At 35.9% G+C, this 21,097-nt stretch overlaps 1 protein-coding gene across 2 annotated transcripts in view; it reads left to right on the top strand.

Moving 5' to 3' along the window:
- NLGN1 (neuroligin 1) overlaps positions 1 to 21,097 on the top strand; it is a 909,691-nt gene that overhangs the window by 182,288 nt on the left and 706,306 nt on the right. The window contains exons 2-3 of one of the 2 annotated variants that reach the window (XM_011944139.1): positions 12,640 to 13,452; positions 13,895 to 13,954. In XM_011944139.1, the coding sequence (XP_011799529.1) occupies positions 12,960 to 13,452; positions 13,895 to 13,954 (553 nt within the window). In that variant the 5' untranslated portion in view covers positions 12,640 to 12,959. The remainder of the gene's footprint in view (positions 1 to 12,639; positions 13,453 to 13,894; positions 13,955 to 21,097) is intronic. The other variant, XM_011944140.1, reaches the window with a different exon arrangement.

Genomic DNA, 21,097 nt, shown 5'->3' with positions numbered 1-21,097 from the left:
ACATTAAAACTGTTGCCCATGACTTTTGAAAAACACTCAGTCTCATTGATTTTTGCCCCTCTTGCCCCCTTCGTCTTCCTGTTCATTTGGAAATCTCGCTTCCTAAGTAGATTCTAGATTTAACAATTAATATCTGGAGATTACACCTGAAAATCATTTCAGAATAAATAGAAAATAAAACTTATATAGTTAATGTTAATTTTTTTCAGCCCTCCTTCTCTTCAGAATAACAAAATAAAATCTAATATTTAGTCATTAGTTGTAATGAAGGTTGTAGCAGAAATACTCAGTTGTGTAATGCAGAAGACAATGCTGTCACCTTAATCTTTTCCTCTTTGTGTTGTCAGAAAAGCTATTATGGCATCTTAGAATCTTATTTTACTTTCTTTTTTGCCACACAATAATGGAATTAGCTGCCAGTCTGTATGGATATCTGTGCACACTCCTACATGATGAGAAATTTCCATTGTACTGTAACCTGTTTCCACCTCTTCTATGTTTCATTCTCCCTGGCTGCAAGTTTAATTAAGCTAATGCCTTCACAGAGGTCAAGCATCACAGATGGATAAATAAAATCTGAGGGTTGTGTTAATTGATGAAAAATAGTATAATGAATTAATGGGTCATTCATTCAAGAAATATTTTCTGAGGACTTACAATGTAATGCATTGTTCTGGGGCTGGTTGTTAAAAACCAACAATTCAAAAGACACAGCCTCTACTCAAAGTGTAAGGGTTATCTGATCAAGTCATTTGTATGATTATAATGATTCTCATCATACTTTGGATAAGATCTCACACTCCTAAAATGGCCAACAAATTCTTGAGTCGTCACATCCTTTCTCGTCTCCAGTCTGATGGGCTACCCTTCTCTCAGTTCACAGTGATTTCTTTGGAAAGCCCCAACCTCCACAGCATTTGGGTTTCCTGTTACTTCTGGCACATTCTATACCTTGGTTTTCAATTGCCAACTCCTACTCAATCTCAGATCCCAGTTTCCAGATTAAATCTTCAGGAAGATCATCATTCCAACTCCATATTCTTAAATCTCCCCTCAAAATACCTGGCATTATCCTTCTTGGTATAGTATTTATTACTAGATAACTGTCTGTGTAATAGACTTACTTAAAGTCTATCTTCCCCCATTGAACTTCTGTCTTTTTAAAACAATTATTTTTTATTCAAGGGTACATGTGCAGATTTATTATATAGGTAAAGTCATGTCATGAGGGTTTGTTGTACAGTTTATATCATCACCCAGGTACTAAGCCTATTACCCAATAATTACTTTTTTGTCTTCTTCATGAATATTAGCATTATTCCTTTCCTGTTCATGTTGTCCTCTCCAATGCCTAGTACTAATTATTTGCCAAATATAGGAATGAAAATGGAAACTGAGATTACAAATTACTGTGGAAAAAAGTACTGTGTGTTTAGTTGCAAAAAAATGTAATAAATGTTTTGAGAGGTAAGAGAAGGGAGTATTTTTATGACTTGAAGGACTAGGGAAGGAAGTCTTACTGACTTTTGACCCAGGCCTTGAAAGGTACTAGCTGTGGTCCCTCCAGAAGAAAATTGATGGGGAAAGCATTCTCCAGGATGAACAATCTTGGTGAACAAGTTGGGCCCAATTAACTGAGCACTGCTTCCAGTGCTGTGCTGTATTAGTCCATTTTCATGCTGCTGATAAAGACACACCCTTTTAAGGCCGGGCGAGGTGGCTCAAGCCTGTAATCCCAGCACTTTGGGAGGCCGAGATGGGCGGATCACGAGGTCAAGAGATCGAGACCATCCTGGCGAACACGGTGAAACCCCGTCTCTACTAAAAAATACAAAAAACTAGCTGGGCGAGGTGGCAGGCACTTGTAGTCCCAGCTACTCGGGAGGCTGAGGCAGGAGAATGGCGTAAACCCGGGAGGTGGAGCTTGCAGTGAGCTGAGATCTGGCCACTGTACTCCAGCCTGGGCGGCAGAGCGAGACTCCGTCTCAAAAAAAAAAAAAAAAAAAGACACACCCAAGACTGGGAAGAAAAAGAGGTTTAACTGGACTTAGAGTTTCACATGGCTGGGGAGGCCTCAGAATCATGGCGGGAGATGAAAGGCACTCCTTACATGGTGGCAGCAAGAGAAAATGAGGAAGATGCAAAAGCAGAAACCCCTGATTAAACCATCAGATCTCATGAGACTTATTCACAACCACGAGAAGAGTGTGGGGGAACCACCCCCATGATTCAAATTATCTCCCACTGGTTCCCCCCACAACACATAGGAATTATGGGAGTACAATTCAAGATGAGAGTTGAGTGGGAACATAGAACCCATATCATTCTGCCCCTGGCCCCTCCAAATCTCATGTCCTCACATTTCAAAACCAATCATGCCTTCCCAACAGTCCCCAAAAGTCTTAACTCATTCCATAATGAACCCAAAAGTCCATAGTCCAAAGTCTCATCTGAGAAAAGGCAAGCCCCTTCCAACTGAGTCCGTAAAATCAAAAGCAAGCTAGTTACTTCCTAGATTCAAAGTGGGTACAGGTAATGGGTAGATACAGCCATTCCAAATGGGAGAAACTGGCCAAAACAAAGGGGCCACAGGCCCCACACAAGTCCAAAATCCAGCAGGGCAGTCAAATCTTAAACCTCCAAAATAATGTCCTTTGACTCCAGGTCTCACATCCAGGTCACGCTGATGCAAGGGGTGGGTTCCTGTGGTCTTGGGCAGCTCCACCCTGGTGGCTTTGCAGGGTCCAACCTCCCTCCCAGCTGCTTTCATGGACTGGCATTAAGTGTCTGTGGCTTTTTCAGGTGAACGGTGCAAGCTGTTGGTGGATCTACCATTCTGGGGTCTGGAGGAAGGTGGCCCTCTTCTCACAGATCCACTAGGTGTTGCCCCATTAGGGACTTTGTGTGGGGGCTCTGATCCCACATTTTCCTTCCACACTGCCCTAGCAGAGGTTCTCCATGAGCTCCCTGCTGCTCCAGCAAACTTCTGCCTGGGCATCCAGGCATTTCCATGCATCTTCTGAAATCTAGGTGGAGGTTCCCAAACCTCAGTTATTCACTTCTATGCAACCACAGGCTCAACACCATGTGGAAACTGCCAAGGCTTGGGGCTTGCACCCTCTGAAGCCATGGGCTGAACTGTAACTTGGCCCCTTTTAGTCATGGCTAGAGTAGCTGGGACACAGAGAACCAAGTCTGTAGATTGCACACAGCACAGGGATCCTGAGCCTGGCCCACAAAACCGTATTTTCGTCCTAGGCCTCCAAGCCTGTGATGGGAGGAGCTGCTGTGAAGACCAACCTTAGACATGCCCTGGAGACATTTTAACCATTGTCCTGGGGATTAACATTTGGCTCCTTGTTACTTATGCAAATTTCTGCAGCTGGCTTGAATTTCTCCTCAGAAAATGGGTTTTTCTTTTCTATGGCATTGTCAGACTGCAAATTTTCTGAACTTTTATGCTCTGCTTCTCTTAAAAAATGGAATGCCTTTAACAGCACCCAAGTCACCTCTTGAATGCTTTGCTGCTTAGAAATTTCTTCTGTCCGATACCCTAAATCATCTCTCTCAAGTTCGAAGTTGCACAAATCTCCAGGGCAGAAACAAAATGCCACCAGTGTCTTTGCTAAAACATAAGAAGAGTCAACTTTTCTCCAGTTCCCAACAAGTTTCTCATCTCCATCTGAGACCACCTCAGACTAGATTTTATGGTCCATATCATTATCAGTATTTTTGTCCAAATAATTCAACAAGTCTCTAGGAAGTTCTAAACTTTCCCACATTTTTCTGTCTTCTTCTGAGCCCTCCAAACTGTTTCAACCTCTGCCTGTTACCCAGTTCCAAAGCTGCTTCCACATTTTTGGGTATCTTTTCAGCAGTGCCCCCACCCTACTGGTACCATTTTATTGTGTTAGTTCATTTTCATGCTGCTGATAAAGACATATCAGAGACTGGGAAGAAAAAGGGGTTTAATTGGACTTACAGTTCCACATGGCTGGGCAATCCTCAGAACCATTGCAGGAGGTGAAAGGCACTTCTTACATGGTGGTGGCAAGAGAAAATGAGGAAGATGCAAAAGCAGAAACTCCTGATAAGACCATCAGATCTCATAAGACTTATTCACTACCATGAGAATAGTATGTGGGAAACCACCTCCATGATTCAAATTATCTCCCACTGGGTCTGTCCCACAACATGTGGGAATTGTGGGAGTTCAATTCAATATGAGATTTGGGTGGGTACAGAGAGCCAAACCATATCATGTGTGTTACCTTCCATTAGTATTGTTTATTTGCAAAATTAGTTTGCCACCAAGTATAACTTTTACCATGTGCTCATGTTTCACTCCTTGTTATTTAAAGAAAAACTATTTTATTAGTAAAATTTTTTCTCCAATTAATTTAAGTTTTAGTTGGCCTTTTCTCATTCACATTCTATTTTCCCTTTCTTTTTTTTTATTGTTATTGAAGAGGTACATTTAGTGTGGAAGTAGCCCAAAGGGAAAGGGAACAAATAGAACCATTTGTATACTCTGCGGAGAAATGGGGAATTTCATGCAACTCTGGAAAACTATTGAGGGCTGCCCACAATTTCTCCCAGAAGGAGGTTCTGGGCAAAATTAAGAAGGAGACAGCATTTGTCCTTAGAGAGTGTTAATTCTTCTACCTTGTCACTTTCTATTTCTTGAAGCTTGCTGCATCCATAAAATGTGCTCTTGTTTTATTGAAGGATGTTACTGTGGCTTTGTGTTTCTGACTTCAATTTAATTATCTGTTACAAGAAGATGATAATGATCTCTACCTCATGGTACTTAGAGACAATAAAGGAGATGACGCAGTTAGCTCAATGTTTAGCCCCAGTACTTACTCATTTGGTGCTTGTCATTAATCCAGTTATTAATAAATGGTGCTCATGGCAGAATAAACTTGTCATCACTTTAGTTCTCAATAGCCTTATGTTAATATGGCCACGACATGGGTCCTGGCATCCCTTGGAACTTCTCTATGATCAAGATCTTGAACTTTGATATTCTCATCTCAGAGTAAACCCTTTTTTGCCTTGGTTTTAATTGTCTTATATTTTTCCCCTTTATGTCCTTCTAGTACTGCTCAACTCTGTTTTAGATTTAGTTGATCTGTTCTACATTAGGATTACCATTTCTTGTAACCTTTGCTCTTTGCTGTTCTACCATTTTTTCCTTCCTTATCCCCAACCCTGACTTCTATCATTTACTCTCTGCCCCAGGCTGTGGAATGTTCCTGGAAAAAAGTTTCAACACCACACTCTTTGGGGCTGCTGCAAATTATGACTATTAACTAACCCCAGCAAGCGGATGAGCAGCCCTTTTATTTTGCTTCTGTTGATATTCTATGTGTTTCACCCTCCACAGTTCCTCAACCTGAGCATAGGACTTTATTGAATTGGTCTCACTGAGGTGCAGCGCACAAACTCCTGTGTCACAAAGGTTCAGGACATGTTCTTTGGAGTTAGGCAGTCTTGGGTTTGTTTCTTGGATCTGCCTTTTCCTGGCATTATGGCCTTCATAGAGTTATCTGACCACTTTCACCCTTCTTTTTCTCACCTCAAATAAGAGGGCTTGGCTTATAAATCTGTTGTGAATACTAAGTGACATGAGCTATGTAAAGTGTTTTGGACAGTGATTGGCAAGTAGAGGGTGACCTACAATAGTAGTTGTTTTTGTTGCCATTTTCACATAATTGTGGATGAAAACAGCTGATATTTCAAACTGAACCTGGAATTAAGATTCTCTCAGGTTTCTTTTGCACCAGTTCATTCACAAAGGTAATGATTCCCACACCTTTGTATCTAGTCTGTGTGTTTGATAACCAAACCATATTTTTGCTAAAGGTGAAAAATGTATACATATATACATATATGTTATTTTTTAGTAAAAAATATGGTTTGGTTATCAAAAATGTATGTAGGAATATACATATATATTTAATAAAATTTATGTATGAATATACATATATATATTTGATAAATATTTCTATCACCAGATTGTGAAACATACACAAAAATAGGCACTAAGAAGATAAGAAAGATAAAATTAACAGTGTTTTAAAATGTCTTATAAATACTGATGACTTCGTTGCATTATTCACTAATATCTTAAGGCACAGAGATTTTTTAGGGCACAGTTCACAACGAATAAAATGGGAATTCATTCACACTTCAAGTTATCTTCTTGAGGTTTTCAAACATTTTTCTGATTTGTTATTATATCTGATTAGATGGCCATTATTTTTAATCTTGTGATATAGCTGAAGAAGAGCTTGTCCTAAAAGTAGAAATTTCATTTTGCCTTTTTACAGTTCTTTATTTATGATTGTATTTCTAGTACTCCCTTTCATTGATATTTGATAAAAACTTAATCCAGTAGTTTGTTTTTAAGGGTGACTTTAATTACAACTTGACACAAATGTGTAAATCTATTTATCCAATGATATAAACTTTAATGCATCACTGCACATTGAAACTGAACAATGGACAATAACAAAGTGCTGCCGGTGGTTAACCAGCTGCACTACAGACCAATCTACCTTCCCAAGAACACTGTAAGTGCTATGCATCAATAGGCATGAGATGACACTGGTGTTACATCATATATTCATATTAGCAAACTTTAATTGCTTTCTCTTTTTGTTTTATATAAAAAATGGCAAATAGAAGTTCAACCATTTAGTTCCCTTATCTAATCATCTTGTGGTGGGGTATGAACACACTGCTTTAGAGATCTCTGTCCCAAAATGCTGCCGGTTTAATTTTCTTGTGAATGAATTTGATAATACTTTCCTTCTGCTAGGAATGTGTAATGGCTTTTCATCATCTACAGAATAAAATCCAAACCCTTTAGCCTCTTAATGAAGGGCTCGCTTGATTTGGCTGTAGCCTGCCATCTCAATCTTATCCAATGCTCATCCTCATTTACTCTGCGTTCTGGGCAAACTAGACTGTGCCTTCCTCAAAAAAAAACCTTTACTTTTCTTTTTGTCATAAGTCAGGCTTCCAAAGGAAAAAATAAGACTTTGAGATGAAGGTTTGTCTACAAGAAGTTTCCTGGGATGTGCCATTGGGAACAATTCCTGTAAGGGAGTAAGAGAATCTCAACCAACTCCTCCCTCTCCCCATTTTCATGGGGAGCTTTGGGGCTGAAGTGGCCCCTCTGAGTAGAGGCTGTGCAGTGCAGTGCAAGATGCTTCATCTTTGCATCTTGAGAAAAGGAGGCCAGGCCTTTGTATACTGGCAGAAACCAGTCATTAAAATGTGAAAGTGCCCTCAGGAAGTGTGAGCAGCACAGTGTCTACTGAACATTCTTTCCACTGTGGGATCCCTTCTGTGGGATCAGTGTTTATCCAAATCATATTCACTCTTTTAAGTCCATCTCAAATTTCCCTTGATTCATGAACTCGTTTCTAATTTGCTAGCTGGAGGTAGACTTGTCTCTTCTTTTGAAGCCTAATACCATTTTGTAAAATTGTGTTCATTTGTATATTCATCCCATTTTAAGTACTTACTATGTGAGTTAATTACACATTAATTACTCTAAGTATTCATTTGCTGAAAGGTGTCAAACAGTTTGTACTCATTGGACAGCTTTATTACAGCAAAGAATACAGTATGGCAACAGCAGAAGAAGGATATGCGTTAAATTGAATTTAAACAATCTCAGACTCTGAATTTTTTTTCTCCCACTCCTGGGTCACAAAGAATACCCTTTTGTCTCCAGGTCTTTAACCACCACTAGTGTGTATATGAAACATTTTGCTACAGGAAACCCAGTATCTGTCAGTGGTCAGGTTCTCTTACAGTGAACTGATCATGTAGATATATTTCAGGTATATGGCTAGCCTTGGTTATCAAATTTTACCACACTCTGCTGAAACCAGATATTGTTAAATTGCATTATTTGTTATATTAGTATTACTAAGTTAATTTTTATATCCATTTATTATTAGCGTATATAGTTGACAAGCTAGTGTGGCCTGACTTCAAACAACTCACAGACCTATAAGTACAAAACATTATTTGTCTTTAGTTAGTGCAGTTGATCTTCATTATTTCTGGTTTCTGTATTTGCAAACTTGTCTGTTCACTAAAATGTATTTGTAATCCTAAAATCAACACTTACGGCACATTTACAGTCATTCCACAGACATGAGCAAAGCAGCAAAACTTTGAGTCACCCTATGAGCATCTTGCCAGCTGAAGTCAAACAAGGTATCTCTCTGCCTTCTTGTTTCAAATTTATGGACACAGGATGGACACTGTGCAGTGGTAGAGGCTGTGCAGTGCAGTGCAAGATGCTTCATCTTTGGGACCAATTTGGGGGCATTTTAATCCCAACCCTAGCACCTGTTAGTGAGACAGCCTCAGGCACTTAATGCTTTAGAACCTTAGTTTTTCTTTCATAACATAAAACAGAATCTACTAGTTACAAGCATTAAGGATTATAACCTATAATCTATGTGAGATTTATATATCTATATATGTGGGTATATCTATGTACATGTGTGTACACACACACACACATATATATATACACACACATATACATGTATATGTCTTTAAAAGCAAAAGGTCTGTGTTCCCTAATTTAGTGTTCATGATGACTTTATAGAACATAACTACCATGAATAACAAGGATCCACTGTATATTGTATAACATTGGTTAAGGGTCACCATCAAGCCAGGGAGCTCTAACAGTAAGCATGCTGTCAATCCAGACCAACTGAGATTTAACCACGCTTGCACTATGTAACAAATTTTCATATAGATTTTATGAGGAACATAAAGATATTTTTTAAAACACACATGCAAAATCTTGCCCCAAGTAAGAAATTTAACAGGGAGGAGTTGAGTTCAACAAGAAAACAAATAAATGCAAACAATAAAACAAAGCAAGGTAGAAATAAAAAGGTTTATTTTTTTTTTTTAGAAAAAGATATGTAAAAGGTACATAAAGTTAGAAGTTTGATATTTCCTGCTAGGTCCCGCTCCCATATTCATCTTGTATTTATTGAACACATGTCACATTTCATTTTGCGTTAGAGTAATTTTTTTAGATTACTTATTCCTTTACTATGGCGTAAGCTACTTGGGAATAAGGAGTAGAATGTGCATGTCTTTCAATTCTCCTTAACATTCAGTGCAATAGCTTGCACATTGTAAATATCTAATGTTTGCTGAGTGAGTGAAAGATTGGATGAATGTGGCCACCCACTATAATTATCTAACATCCCATACAGTTCTCCCTACTCCTTTTTCTGAGCTTCTCAGAAACAAACTAGATGAGGGACCAGCTTTTGATGAATTAATGTAAGGGAGAAAATGTATTACCATCTATGATACCCTTTTAAATATTATTTATTTCGATTTTGTTCTTTTAGTGGGACTATACATGCTTTAAGTCAAAAAGGAGGAATAATGGGGAAATTTATGAGCTAGTATCCCCATTAACTTCGAAGTCAGACAAAGCTAGTCCCCTCTGGATTGATAGGCTAATCTACGGGTAATACGTGATTTGGTCTACTGAGTAAGAGTTTTCTGGCCTTATTATTTTAGTGTATTCTGAAATATTTTAAACATACAAAAGAATACAGAGAATTCAAATACTAAGGTTTTGTCAAACTTGCTGTAGTTCATTGCTGGCCTTTTAGGACCTTACCACAGGTTATCTTAGATGTCAATTAAATAATTGGCCCAATTAATTTATTAGTTGCTAGAATAAGCCTTATTCTTTTTCCTTTTTCCTTAGAGATGACAGCTATCCTGTTACTATGTATTTATGTATTTGAGAATAATATATAATATTCTTTTACATAGTTTAAGTTTTATTTAAATAGTATTTACTGTACCTAATTTTCTGTGACTTGTTTTGTCAAAAATTTTGAGATTTATGTATGTTGATATTTTGGGTTTAAGTCTTTTATTTTCACTAATGTATATAATTTGAATTTGTGAATACATCATAATTAATTTATCAATATCTATTGCTGGACAATTAGGTTGTCATAGTTTGGGGGTTTTTTGGTTCTGCATAAATAACCAAATTATTATACAAATCATTGTTTTAACATGATTTTGTGTAATGACATAAGAGAAACCTATCACCACATTCAATATAGGGTAAAGCTAGTAAAATATGTATAAAAATATATAGTAAAATGAAATATTAACTTCCCATAAGAATAGGGTAGACCATTTTTTATTTCTCTGTCCTGTGAAATTGTCAGAATATTTACTGAGACTTCATCTTCTGAAGAAACATAAAATATTTTTACAATTCAATTTTAAATACACTAGGATCAATTTCTTAAAAAGTGATAATTTTGAATTGAGAGACTCTATCATGTGTGGTGATCATAAGGATGACCTTTAAATCAGGTAGCAGTGGGTGCCTGGATTTGCTAACAATTAGCTAAGAGACCCTGGCCAAGGTGAAATTCATCTCTTCAAGTCTGAGTTCCTCATGAGTAAGAAGGTGGTAACTGTGAATCTACTTCATAGGGTTGTTGTCAATGAGACATAAATGCATGAAAACTGAGGATTTTGTATACACTAAGGAAGCATCAATAAATAAGGGGAAAATTGTCAGCAAATTTGAGACTTTCTATTTAGGTATATATATATTTTAAATTTTAGTACTTTAAATAAGCCATATTTTTACATTTGACCTGGATGACTGCTGTTATTATAGTAGCAATTTCTGAAAATTTTTGGGGGGTCAATACTATAGTTCTCCATACATACAACGTGTAAAAGGGGGTATTTTTGTAACCTCAGGAGCTAAACATCATTCAAATTTGAAAATCCATCATGGCATGAAGAATTCCAATCCTCTGCAATTTGCATTAAAGCAGCACATCAGTGGGAAACAGGAGCTTCTTTATCCTTAACACAGTGATTGATTTCTAAGTACAAAAAAAGGAGTGTTATTTTATTAATAACAAAACAAGTATTTGATATCAGTTGTGCAAAGAAAAACTTTTGGAAATTGCTGTAGAGTAATTGAAAATTAGGTTGAATAAAAAATAATGATGGAGACTTTTAAGACCTCACCACAGGTTTCTAGGTTAGGTGTTAAAATAGTGCATTTTTAACACTAAAAGGAACTTGCAAAGATTCATTCATGCTGTGGCCCACTATGATGCTGCACAAGAATAAGCATAATATACACTTTACAAAAATGCATTTGTGTAGCTGAATCTTCGATAAATGCCAGAGTTCTGGAACAGGAATTGGATTGGTCTAAGCCTGTCTTTTGTATGTTAATGTGCTTTCACAGCAAAGGTATGTGAATTAACACAGACTAAAGTATTTTCAAAGAAAGACATTTATCTCCTTATAGCCTTCTGTGATGGATTGTTCAGAGCTAAAGACACACTAGGCCAGAACCAAATCTCCTGCTGCCCTATATAGTTTTTACAATCTCCTTTTAAACAACAGAAAGTCAGGGCAGTCTCACTGCTAGACCAACACTTCTTTAGGAATCTTCCCATAATATACAGGATAGAACCATCTCTAGTACAAATCAACACTTTATTTTCAAAGTAAGCACTTCAAAAGGTTGCTTGAACAAGAAAAGACACATTTTTTGAGCTGTACGTTATTTGACAGTTAATGTCAGATTACTCCGAGGATTGCATTGCACCAAATGTTACATTTTATTCTGATGCATTTTAAGTTGAACTTTGTAAATAGTGATAGATGTTTGATTAGTGTTAATATGCAAGATGCCATGATTAGGTACGATTTTTTTTTTAAATCACCACACTCTCTTTTTGTAATCTTCCTTTGATCTCTAACGGACAGTGAGAAAAAAATTGTAATTTAAAATATATTGACTTTGACTCATAAATTAATTTTTGCATTGCAAATTTATTGATATCTATAATATATAGTAAGATGGTAAAATAACTTGTCTGCAAAAAAAGATGTAAACTTCTATCTTTTTTACAAATTGTATCCAATGCCATTTTCTCTTTTAAACTATTGAATTTTAATTTCAAATAAGAAACTTATAAGCAAAATTTTATGAAGATTTTTGAGACACAGCAAGGAAGTGAGGTAGTTTCATCTGAATAATCATAGCTGAACTCATATTAGTTTTCTTGTCCTGATATTATCTTCCTTTTTTTGATAAGCATAGGGTTGGGAACCATGTTTTTGTGTGTTTTCCAATGCATACAGTCATTCTTACAGAGTTTGTATCTGTTCTGCTAGTTTGCTCCCAGTTTCTTAAAATATTTTCTGCTATTGGGTTTTAAAATTGAAATAAATTAATCTTCTATAGCTTGAAGTGATTGAAGACTATTAATAAAGTATAAATTTCACACCTAACATTCAGTATTTTTAAATACTTTACTGTGACATGTTTCTAAAACTGTGTATTTTAACAAGACCTGCTTCCACATAAATGTATATGACGTCAGCAGACACATTTCTCTATAATCTTGTAATCGTCATCTCACTTCAATCCATGATTTTCCTATGGTAACATTTAACTTACCTGATGCTAGTCATTATTAATGTATTTCTGTAGATTGTAAAACATCTAGTTATCACACTGTCTATGTTAGCTTGTTCCAACTCATGATTTATTTTCATTTTTTCTAGGATATAGACCCGCAGCTAACTGGATTTGATTTATAAGAGAGAAAACTACAGTCAATGCCCATTCTTGCCACATTGCTAATATGGAAAACAGAATGTTGAATAGGATATGGTCTGATAAAGAGTGATGATTGAAGATGCTGCTCCAATACATGTGAAATCAATGGGAGATACCTGCTGTCTGAAGATCTTTCAGAGCTTTTCTCGACAAGCTCCCCTTTAAGAAATCGGAGGTATATTCTACCATTATACGGTCTTTCTCAAGTGGATATATACACGTTTGCCTCACTGTAACCAGACAACTAGACACCTAATGTGGGACCATGGCACTGCCCAGATGCACGTGGCAAAATTATGTTTGCAGAGCAGTGATGGCATGTGTGGTACACAGGGGACTGGGTGCCGCATTGACTCTCTGTATGTTGGGATGTTTGCTTCAGGCTGGTCATGTGCTATCACAAAAATTGGATGATGTGGACCCACTGGTGACTACCAACTTTGGAAAGATAAGAGGGATTAAGAAGGAGCTCAATAATGAAATTTTGGGGCCTGTTATTCAATTTCTTGGGGTTCCATATGCAGCCCCACCAACAGGGGAACGTCGTTTTCAGCCTCCAGAACCACCATCTCCCTGGTCAGATATCAGAAATGCCACTCAATTTGCTCCTGTGTGTCCCCAGAATATCATTGATGGCAGACTGCCAGAAGTCATGCTTCCTGTGTGGTTTACTAATAACTTGGATGTGGTTTCATCATATGTACAAGACCAGAGTGAAGACTGCCTATATCTAAATATATATGTGCCAACTGAGGATGGTGAGTTTATTGCAGGAAAAACAGGGAGATATATTTTTATATTTTTTCTATTCTAAGTTCTAACAATATTAATTCATGTGTACTGGTAGTATGCATGGCTTTTCCTGTTGGCATGTAGACATATTTTACATGCGTGCATGGTGCTCTTTTTGTTTATTTGTGTCAGTGTATCTGTACTTATTTTTTTCCTGTGCTTACTCATTTTCTTTCCTCCACAGCACGTATATTTAGGTAGAAATGGGTTTCTAATTTCCATTTCCTACCAAATGACTTCTGAGAAGATGCATCAACATTTCCTCATTGCATGTGCAGGCTCAACGAATTGGGGATCTTTCGCACTCAGTAAATGCAGGAGCGTATTGAGTTAGATAGTGGTGTTGCATGTTCCGGCGGTCTGTGATGGAGCGCCATGTTATTTTCTAGTCTTCTATTCATTTTTCAGTAAAAAGAATATCCAAGGAATGTGCCAGAAAGCCCGGCAAGAAAATATGTAGAAAAGGAGGTATGTATAAAAGTGGAAATTAAAAATGGGGGAAAAAGCTTGCAGAGGAAGAACAAGATATTTTCCTTAAGGATGATTTGCTGATGCTGGGAAGTAAATGGTTAGGTGATATTTGAAATCTGATGAAGTCTGTCAAAATAGAAAGGTGGTTAAGGAGCGCTCTAGCTGAGTAGATTACATTGGTTCATTGGTTGTGTCTTGTGTTGTGGTGCTGGTAGCATCAGTAAGAGTTGAATCTCTGCTTTGAGTTTGTGTGTAGTGGACTATTTATTTAGGCTATTACGATACCTGCAAGGAGCCCAAACAATGCTGTCTCACTAACTGGTAACTTTGATCTTTGATCTCTGAACTCTTTTCTACAGATACATATTTGTGTTCCTCTTAAAATTTGATCACTCAATCACAAATCTAGTTTTTTGTTTATTCTCAGCATTCCTTCTGAGCACTCTATGGACTTTCTCATCCTAAGGGCAAATTTTCCATAATTATTGAGCAATTATTGTTATCAAGGTAATAGTGTTTTTTTCTTAGTCTTTTCATTTTCAGTCACTTTTCCAGAGGAGAATGAGATTTTGCAGATTTGATACTAAATATTTACAGTCTTAAAATTACTTTAACATTTTTATATTTATGTTAAACAATTTAAAACATAGAGAAGTGCATGATTCAGAAGCTACAATTAAATCAACCTTCAAATCATCCTCTAGCCAGATTGAGCAAATGTAGACACTGACAGCTGCAAGCTTGCATGTGAATGTAGCTTGTCCACACTCCGCTTTTATATAACATTCAGTAAATCACTCATAGGAGAGTATGATTTTCTATGGCAGTAAATCATCTAAGTGTTATTTTGACCTTATTCATAACTTTGTAGAATTTCCAATCTTCATACAGAAGTCATTAATATTCTAATGCTGCACATTCTATCTCTCTATGCACTTCTAGTCTCCTGACTGGACCAAATCAGATTTCATTATAGCATCCTTGTGGGGCAGGGAATGTCTAAACTGTTCTGTTTTAATGGGATTGCATTTATATGGAAGACACTTTATAAATAACAAAATTTGTAACTCAGTTCAGAAGTATTTGCATTACATTGAGGATTTTTTTGTTTGTTTGTTTTGTCTTTGCTCTTATTTCTTGGGTAATACTGGTAGAGTGGGATTTAACCTTCATTCTTTATTGATATTATGAATTGAGTTAAAAGCACAGTATACTTAAGAAGATGGATATGGAGGCAACAAGGGTGTTTTAAACAACTAAAAAAAGTCTTTTTTTCTGCAAATGAAAATAACTGCAGTAATTTACATACCTTCAACTAATGTACAATACTGCAGTAGTTATTATTGTGCAGTTTATCAAGCATGTGTAATTAGCTAAGTGACTTTCACTTCCTATTACAAAGATGTTGACTCACAAAGTCATAAATAAAGATGCTATTGAAGAATGCATAAATAGAGCATAATACATAAAAATATGTATGATGAAGAAAAAGATAAGAGCACCAAAAGGTAGGCTAGTGAGTGAGAAAGTGACCTTTCTTCTCATACAACTTTAGAGGATAAAAGATTTATTAGAAAATTATTTTTCATTGTTCTTTGTATTGTTGGTTTCATTTGCTTTAGTAAGAGAGTTGGCAAAGAGATGTATAGGCAATGCTGTGTACCTTCACAAACTCTGAACTAATTAATAATTAGAATGAGGACAACATCTATCAATGCCCACTTGAGCCTGTATGGTTTACAGTTTAAATATATTGTGCTTATTCATACTATTAACTATGCATTCTAAAAATCATTTTGGCTTGGGATTTTAATATATCCTATTATTATTATTAAATACATTGTGCTCATTTATTAGCTGTTTGTACATTATCCTAAAGTCTAAATAACAAAAAATTTTTAATGTAATTTTATTATATAAACAGTATTTTTAAAATAAACAAAAACTAAGGTTTAGAATTTAGCTGTTAAGTAGAGGAGTAGAAATCATTTTTCCAAACTTTTACCTGTTTTTTGTTTTTTATTATTTTTCTACCATGAAGGGGCTATTTTGGTTATTTCAAGATACCATATTTTTGGGAGTCAAGAAATTATTAGTCACTTTATATCTGTTTATATATATATTAATATATACTGCATATGGACTGTGAGATTTTCAGTAGAATGCCAGCAGTATATAAATGATGGTTTAGGAACTGTGAGAATAGTTGCTTTGCCAGGACTTTATGAATGATGGTTCAGGAACTGTGACAATAGCTGCTTTGCCTTTTATCTAGATGCCATTCAAATCCTGTCTTGTTATTATTTATTCTTTTATGTGTGTATGGATCACCTGCAGAGACAGATGGACCCCCATCCCTGAGCCAAGTACTCTATAATCTGTGCATACTGTATTCATGCAAAACTATTTCCTAATTGCCAATTACAAGCCACATACTATTCAAGTCAGCCAGTAATAAATGAAACAAAGAACGCCCTTCCCATAGAACTTATAATCAAACAACTTTACGAAGAGCAAAGCATTTTCTGTACTTTGGTGTGTATAAAAGGAGAGAAATCTTATCCCTCGTCCAAGAGATGTTGTTCTATAATTTTTAAATAGAGCATGTACAATATTTTCCTGCAATTTAAGAAAAAAGCTCATTTTTATCAATAGGCTGCCTCTCATTTTAAAACAGGTCCCAGTTGTACTTTTTAATCTGTTTTTTAATATTTCCCATGATAGTTTTAGCCATATGTTAATTACCCTCTAGATATTTCTTCAGAGTTTTATCCTTACAAAATGGAAAAGAAAAATGAATTCATAAATGAGATGATTGTCAACACTTGAACAAACAGGCAGATAACATGATAGACACTGGAATGTGGTTGTGGAGAACAGATACCTGGTTTTATATATTAGGTGTTTTGCATAATTTATCCATTTAATCATCATAACAACATTAGGAGAAAAGTATATTACTCTCTGTTTTTAAATTTTAAATTTTTTATCTCTATTTTACAAGTAAGAAGGTAGACTCTGAAAAGTCCAACCTTACCACTGACTGCTAGTTAGTGGCAGAGGCAGGTTTGATCTTAATTCTCCTTTACGTTAGATAGATTTCTGTTATGTTAAGTTACCTTCTGTGATGATTTCCATAGCAGAGACTTGTATCTATCCATCCTTCCTCTTTCTGTTTTTCCTTCTTTCTTTTACGCATTCAAATATGTCATGAGTTCTTTTCATCCTATCCTTTGACCATATTTTAGACAGACTTAATGCTCACCTTAATTGAATTGAATCAAGCTAATGTTAGCAGCCAATTTCCAAAAATATATTCAGTAATCATTTAGTGAATACTTTAAATCTCAATTACTTTTATGCCAATCTAATAATACCACATGCTTCTTACTGTCCAGACTAAGATCCCCACGTATTCCTCCTGGCTGCTATTAAGGAGTTGCTTTAATTTGCTTAAGTTTCCCTTTGTTTCTTTAGGTTGCTCTCCTGTGAGAGTTGCTAACAAACAAGAAAGTGGTCAAATATTAGGCAGTAAACATGAGAAGGAGAAACAAGGGACCTAAAGAGGATTCACAAACACATTGTCTGGCTCATGGATTCTCTAGAGTTGTGTAGTCTTGTGTTTCTCCAGCACTTTTATTATTATTTGCATAGCTCTTCTAAGAAGGATATAGAACTAATTTTCATTCCTGCACTTGTGAGACTTAACTTGCTTTTTTATTTACCCCAATTTGTATTGTGCAGAAGATTAAAATCTCTGTAGATGACTCTGGTACAATCATTTACTCTTTGAGCATTTTGTTCGTGATTTTCAAAAGTGTTTTACTTTTACATGCTCTGGTTCATAGTCTTTACCTGAGATAATATTGAATTCTTTCAAGAGCCTTTTCCACAAATTTTTGGTTGGTTTGGTTGTCTAACATAGGGACTGATTTTTTCCTAATTTAATGTGTACAACAATGACTCCTCGTACTGTCAAAGTATTTAAGAGTTTAAAAGGGGATTATATTCCAGAATGTTCTTACTTCTTGCTTGTACATTTCTCACTCATTTACTTATTCGTTTGACAAATATTTACTGAGTACTTACTCCGTGCTGACTATTGCTCTATGTGCAGAGTAAATGAAAGAAGACAAAAACCTTGCCTGCTTGTATGAAGCTTACAACCTAGTGTGTAGAGACAGTTTGTAAATGATGAACACATTAAAAACTAAATTAAAAAGGTGTGAGAGGGTGAGAAATTGAAACAGAGTATGAAAGACCAAGAGTGCTGGTATGGAGAGCGAAAATAGTTAAAAATAAAATGAGGACCACCTCATTCGAGTAAGGATCTGATGGAGATAAGGTGATTATCTAGAGAAAGATATTTAAGGAACAATTAGGAATGTAGCAGTTCTGGAAAGGGGGAAAAGAGAGAGAGAGACAATGAGATTCAGAATAATCTGACTTGATATTTTAAAAAAGTTACTCTGGCGGATGTATTGAGACTAGGTTGTAGGAGAGCACGGAGAAATGGGGAGAGTAAGAGGTGGTGCTCCAGATAAGACTTGGTCAAGGTCCAGACTCAAACCAGGGTAGTAACCATGGAAGTGATAGATTCTTCATATATTTTAAAGATCACATTCCTTGATCAATTTGCTGTGGGCTGTGAAAGAAAAGGAGAAGTCAAAGAAGATTACTATATTTTTTATCTGAATACCCGGAAGAATAGATTTGCCATTAATTAAGATGGAAAGGAAGAACATAGAACGGTTTGGGGAGAAGCAGAGTATAAAAATAAGTTTAGTTTTGGACATGTTGAATTTGAGATGACCCTTAGACATCCAAGTAAAGACATCAAAAAGCCAGTTTCTTGAACCAACATCTTGAATCAAGGTAGAGATAAAGGTTTATGTAGAGATATAAATTTGGCAATCACTCTAATATAGAAGGTAAAGATTTCAAGTCACGAGCTTGAGAGAGAATAAAAGGAAGTGAATGAAGATAACGAAAGAAATAAGACACCAAGGTTTAATTTATAGGAACATTCCAACATTACAAGGTCTGGAAGAAGAGATGGAAAGCAATGGAAACTGAGAAAGAATTATGCATGAGATGGTAGGTAAACCAAGATTTTTGTGTTGCCCTGGAAGTTAAGTCAAGAAAATGTCTCCAAGTGAGCATAGTGATCAACTGCATCAAATTAACTTTTGTGGGGTGGTGTGGGTTTTACACACTGGTGAGAATGGGCGTCTAAGAGAGAATGGGTGAAGATTTGGAGTGGCATAACATAAATAATTATTTTAAAGAGTTTTGCTTTTTAAAAGAGATCAGAAAAAATATGAGGGGTGAGGAAAATAGAGGTTGTTTTTGTTACTGTAGGTTAAGATAGAAGAAATAAAGGCATTTTTTTTTATACAGCAGGAAATGAGCAATCTTAAATATAGGCAAAAGATGGTAGAAATTCTGGAACAGTATCCTTCATTAGGTGAGAAAGGTGGGATTTGGAGATTTTGAATTAAAGAAATATGGGTAGAAAAATTAATATGTTGCTATGCACAGTACATGAGTGTGAGTGCATGGGCAGAAGTATAGTGGAGTTCTCTGCTCTTATCTGATTCTATTTCAATTGTTTGATGTGTAATGTTAATGGAAATGAAGATAGAATTAACATCAGTGAGATCTTGCTATGATCTAGACATCATGGCATATTAATTTATTTGATATCACAACAGCCTTGTGACATTCCCACCCTCACTTTCTAGATGTAGAAACAGAGGAACAAAGAAGTTAAATTATCTTGCCCAAAGATTCATAATTTGTTGTTAGCCAACTGTTTCCTTTGAAGGGGCTGTTTTAGAATGGAGGAACTAAAACAGAACAACAAAAACAGCACAAAGCAACAATAAGAATCATGTTTATATGGGATTTAAGATCACAAATAGAAAATGAAATTGGTGGCCAATTTGCTAGTAGAAAAATCACCACACACTGAAATATTTGTAATGCCTAGTTCACTTAGAGTTTGAAGATAACATAAAACTATTGAACCAGAGATTTGGCTTCATATTTGAATTAGTAACTGTGGACAGGTGTGGTTATGTCTTCTAAAAGCTAAACAGTTTAAGTTGGGACTCTGAAATGAAGTAGATTTAAAGTGTTGTAAAGTTTTAAAAGAACAACATCAATTGTTCCATTATTTACTGACAGGCAGAGAGAGTCTCCTGAAGCAGATGATTAAAAGACCATTATAGCTGTCCAATTCAATTTTTTCAAAGAATAAATACTTTTTTTCTTATAGAAACTGGGGTTGAAGTTGAAAACATTTAAGATTTATGCCACCAGCAAAAAGAGTTATGCTAGAAAATAAATTCTTGGTAGAAACTGCTATCCTTTCTCCTACCATATGTCATGTCTTCCCTTATGTATTCTTTTCACATACATAGCATTCAATAAGCTTAATAATAATTAGAATGCAATGTTTTGTTTAGTTGAGTTCTATATTACTTACCATTACACATTTTGTAGATAATATTCTGGGCTTTAATATTTCTCCTATGAATAATCCTCTCTTTCTTCCTCCCCTAGCAGTACATGCTAATGTAGTTTAGGACATGGCAGAATTAGAACGTCACACCAGTATAGACATTTGCTAGTAACCATTCCACAGAATCATTCTGGGTTTGATCACCTTAAACTCTGGACAAGTTGTAGAAGCATAATTTCTAAGCAGAAATCTTCACACAGCCATTTGTAACTGGACAGAGCACTTTATGTAGCACTTCTTATATTGTATAAGTTGCTTAGGCTGCTGTAACAAATTACCACAAACTGTGTGATTTAAAACAGCAGGAATTTATTCTCTCAAAATTTGGAGTCAAGAAGTTTAAAATCAAGGAGTGGAAAGGTTTGACTTCTTCTGGAGGCTCTACAGGAGTACCTCTCTGCTTTTTTCTAGTTTCCAGAGGTTGCCAATAGTCCTTGCTGTTCCTTGGCTTGTAGTTGCATCACTCCAATCTCTAGCTCTGTTGTCACATAGCTTTCATTCCTGTGTGCCTCCCTATATCCCCATGTCTTCATGCGGTCTTCTTTCTTCTTTCTTCTTTCTCCTTTCTCCTTTCTTCTTTCTTTTCTTTTCTTCTTCTTCTTCTTCTTCTTCTT

Source organism: Colobus angolensis, unplaced genomic scaffold, assembly GCF_000951035.1.
Source record: "Colobus angolensis palliatus isolate OR3802 unplaced genomic scaffold, Cang.pa_1.0 Scaffold228, whole genome shotgun sequence".
NCBI lineage: Eukaryota > Metazoa > Chordata > Mammalia > Primates > Cercopithecidae > Colobus > Colobus angolensis.
The sequence above is the reverse complement of the archived record's forward strand: the minus strand, read 5'-3'. Positions and strand labels throughout refer to the sequence as shown.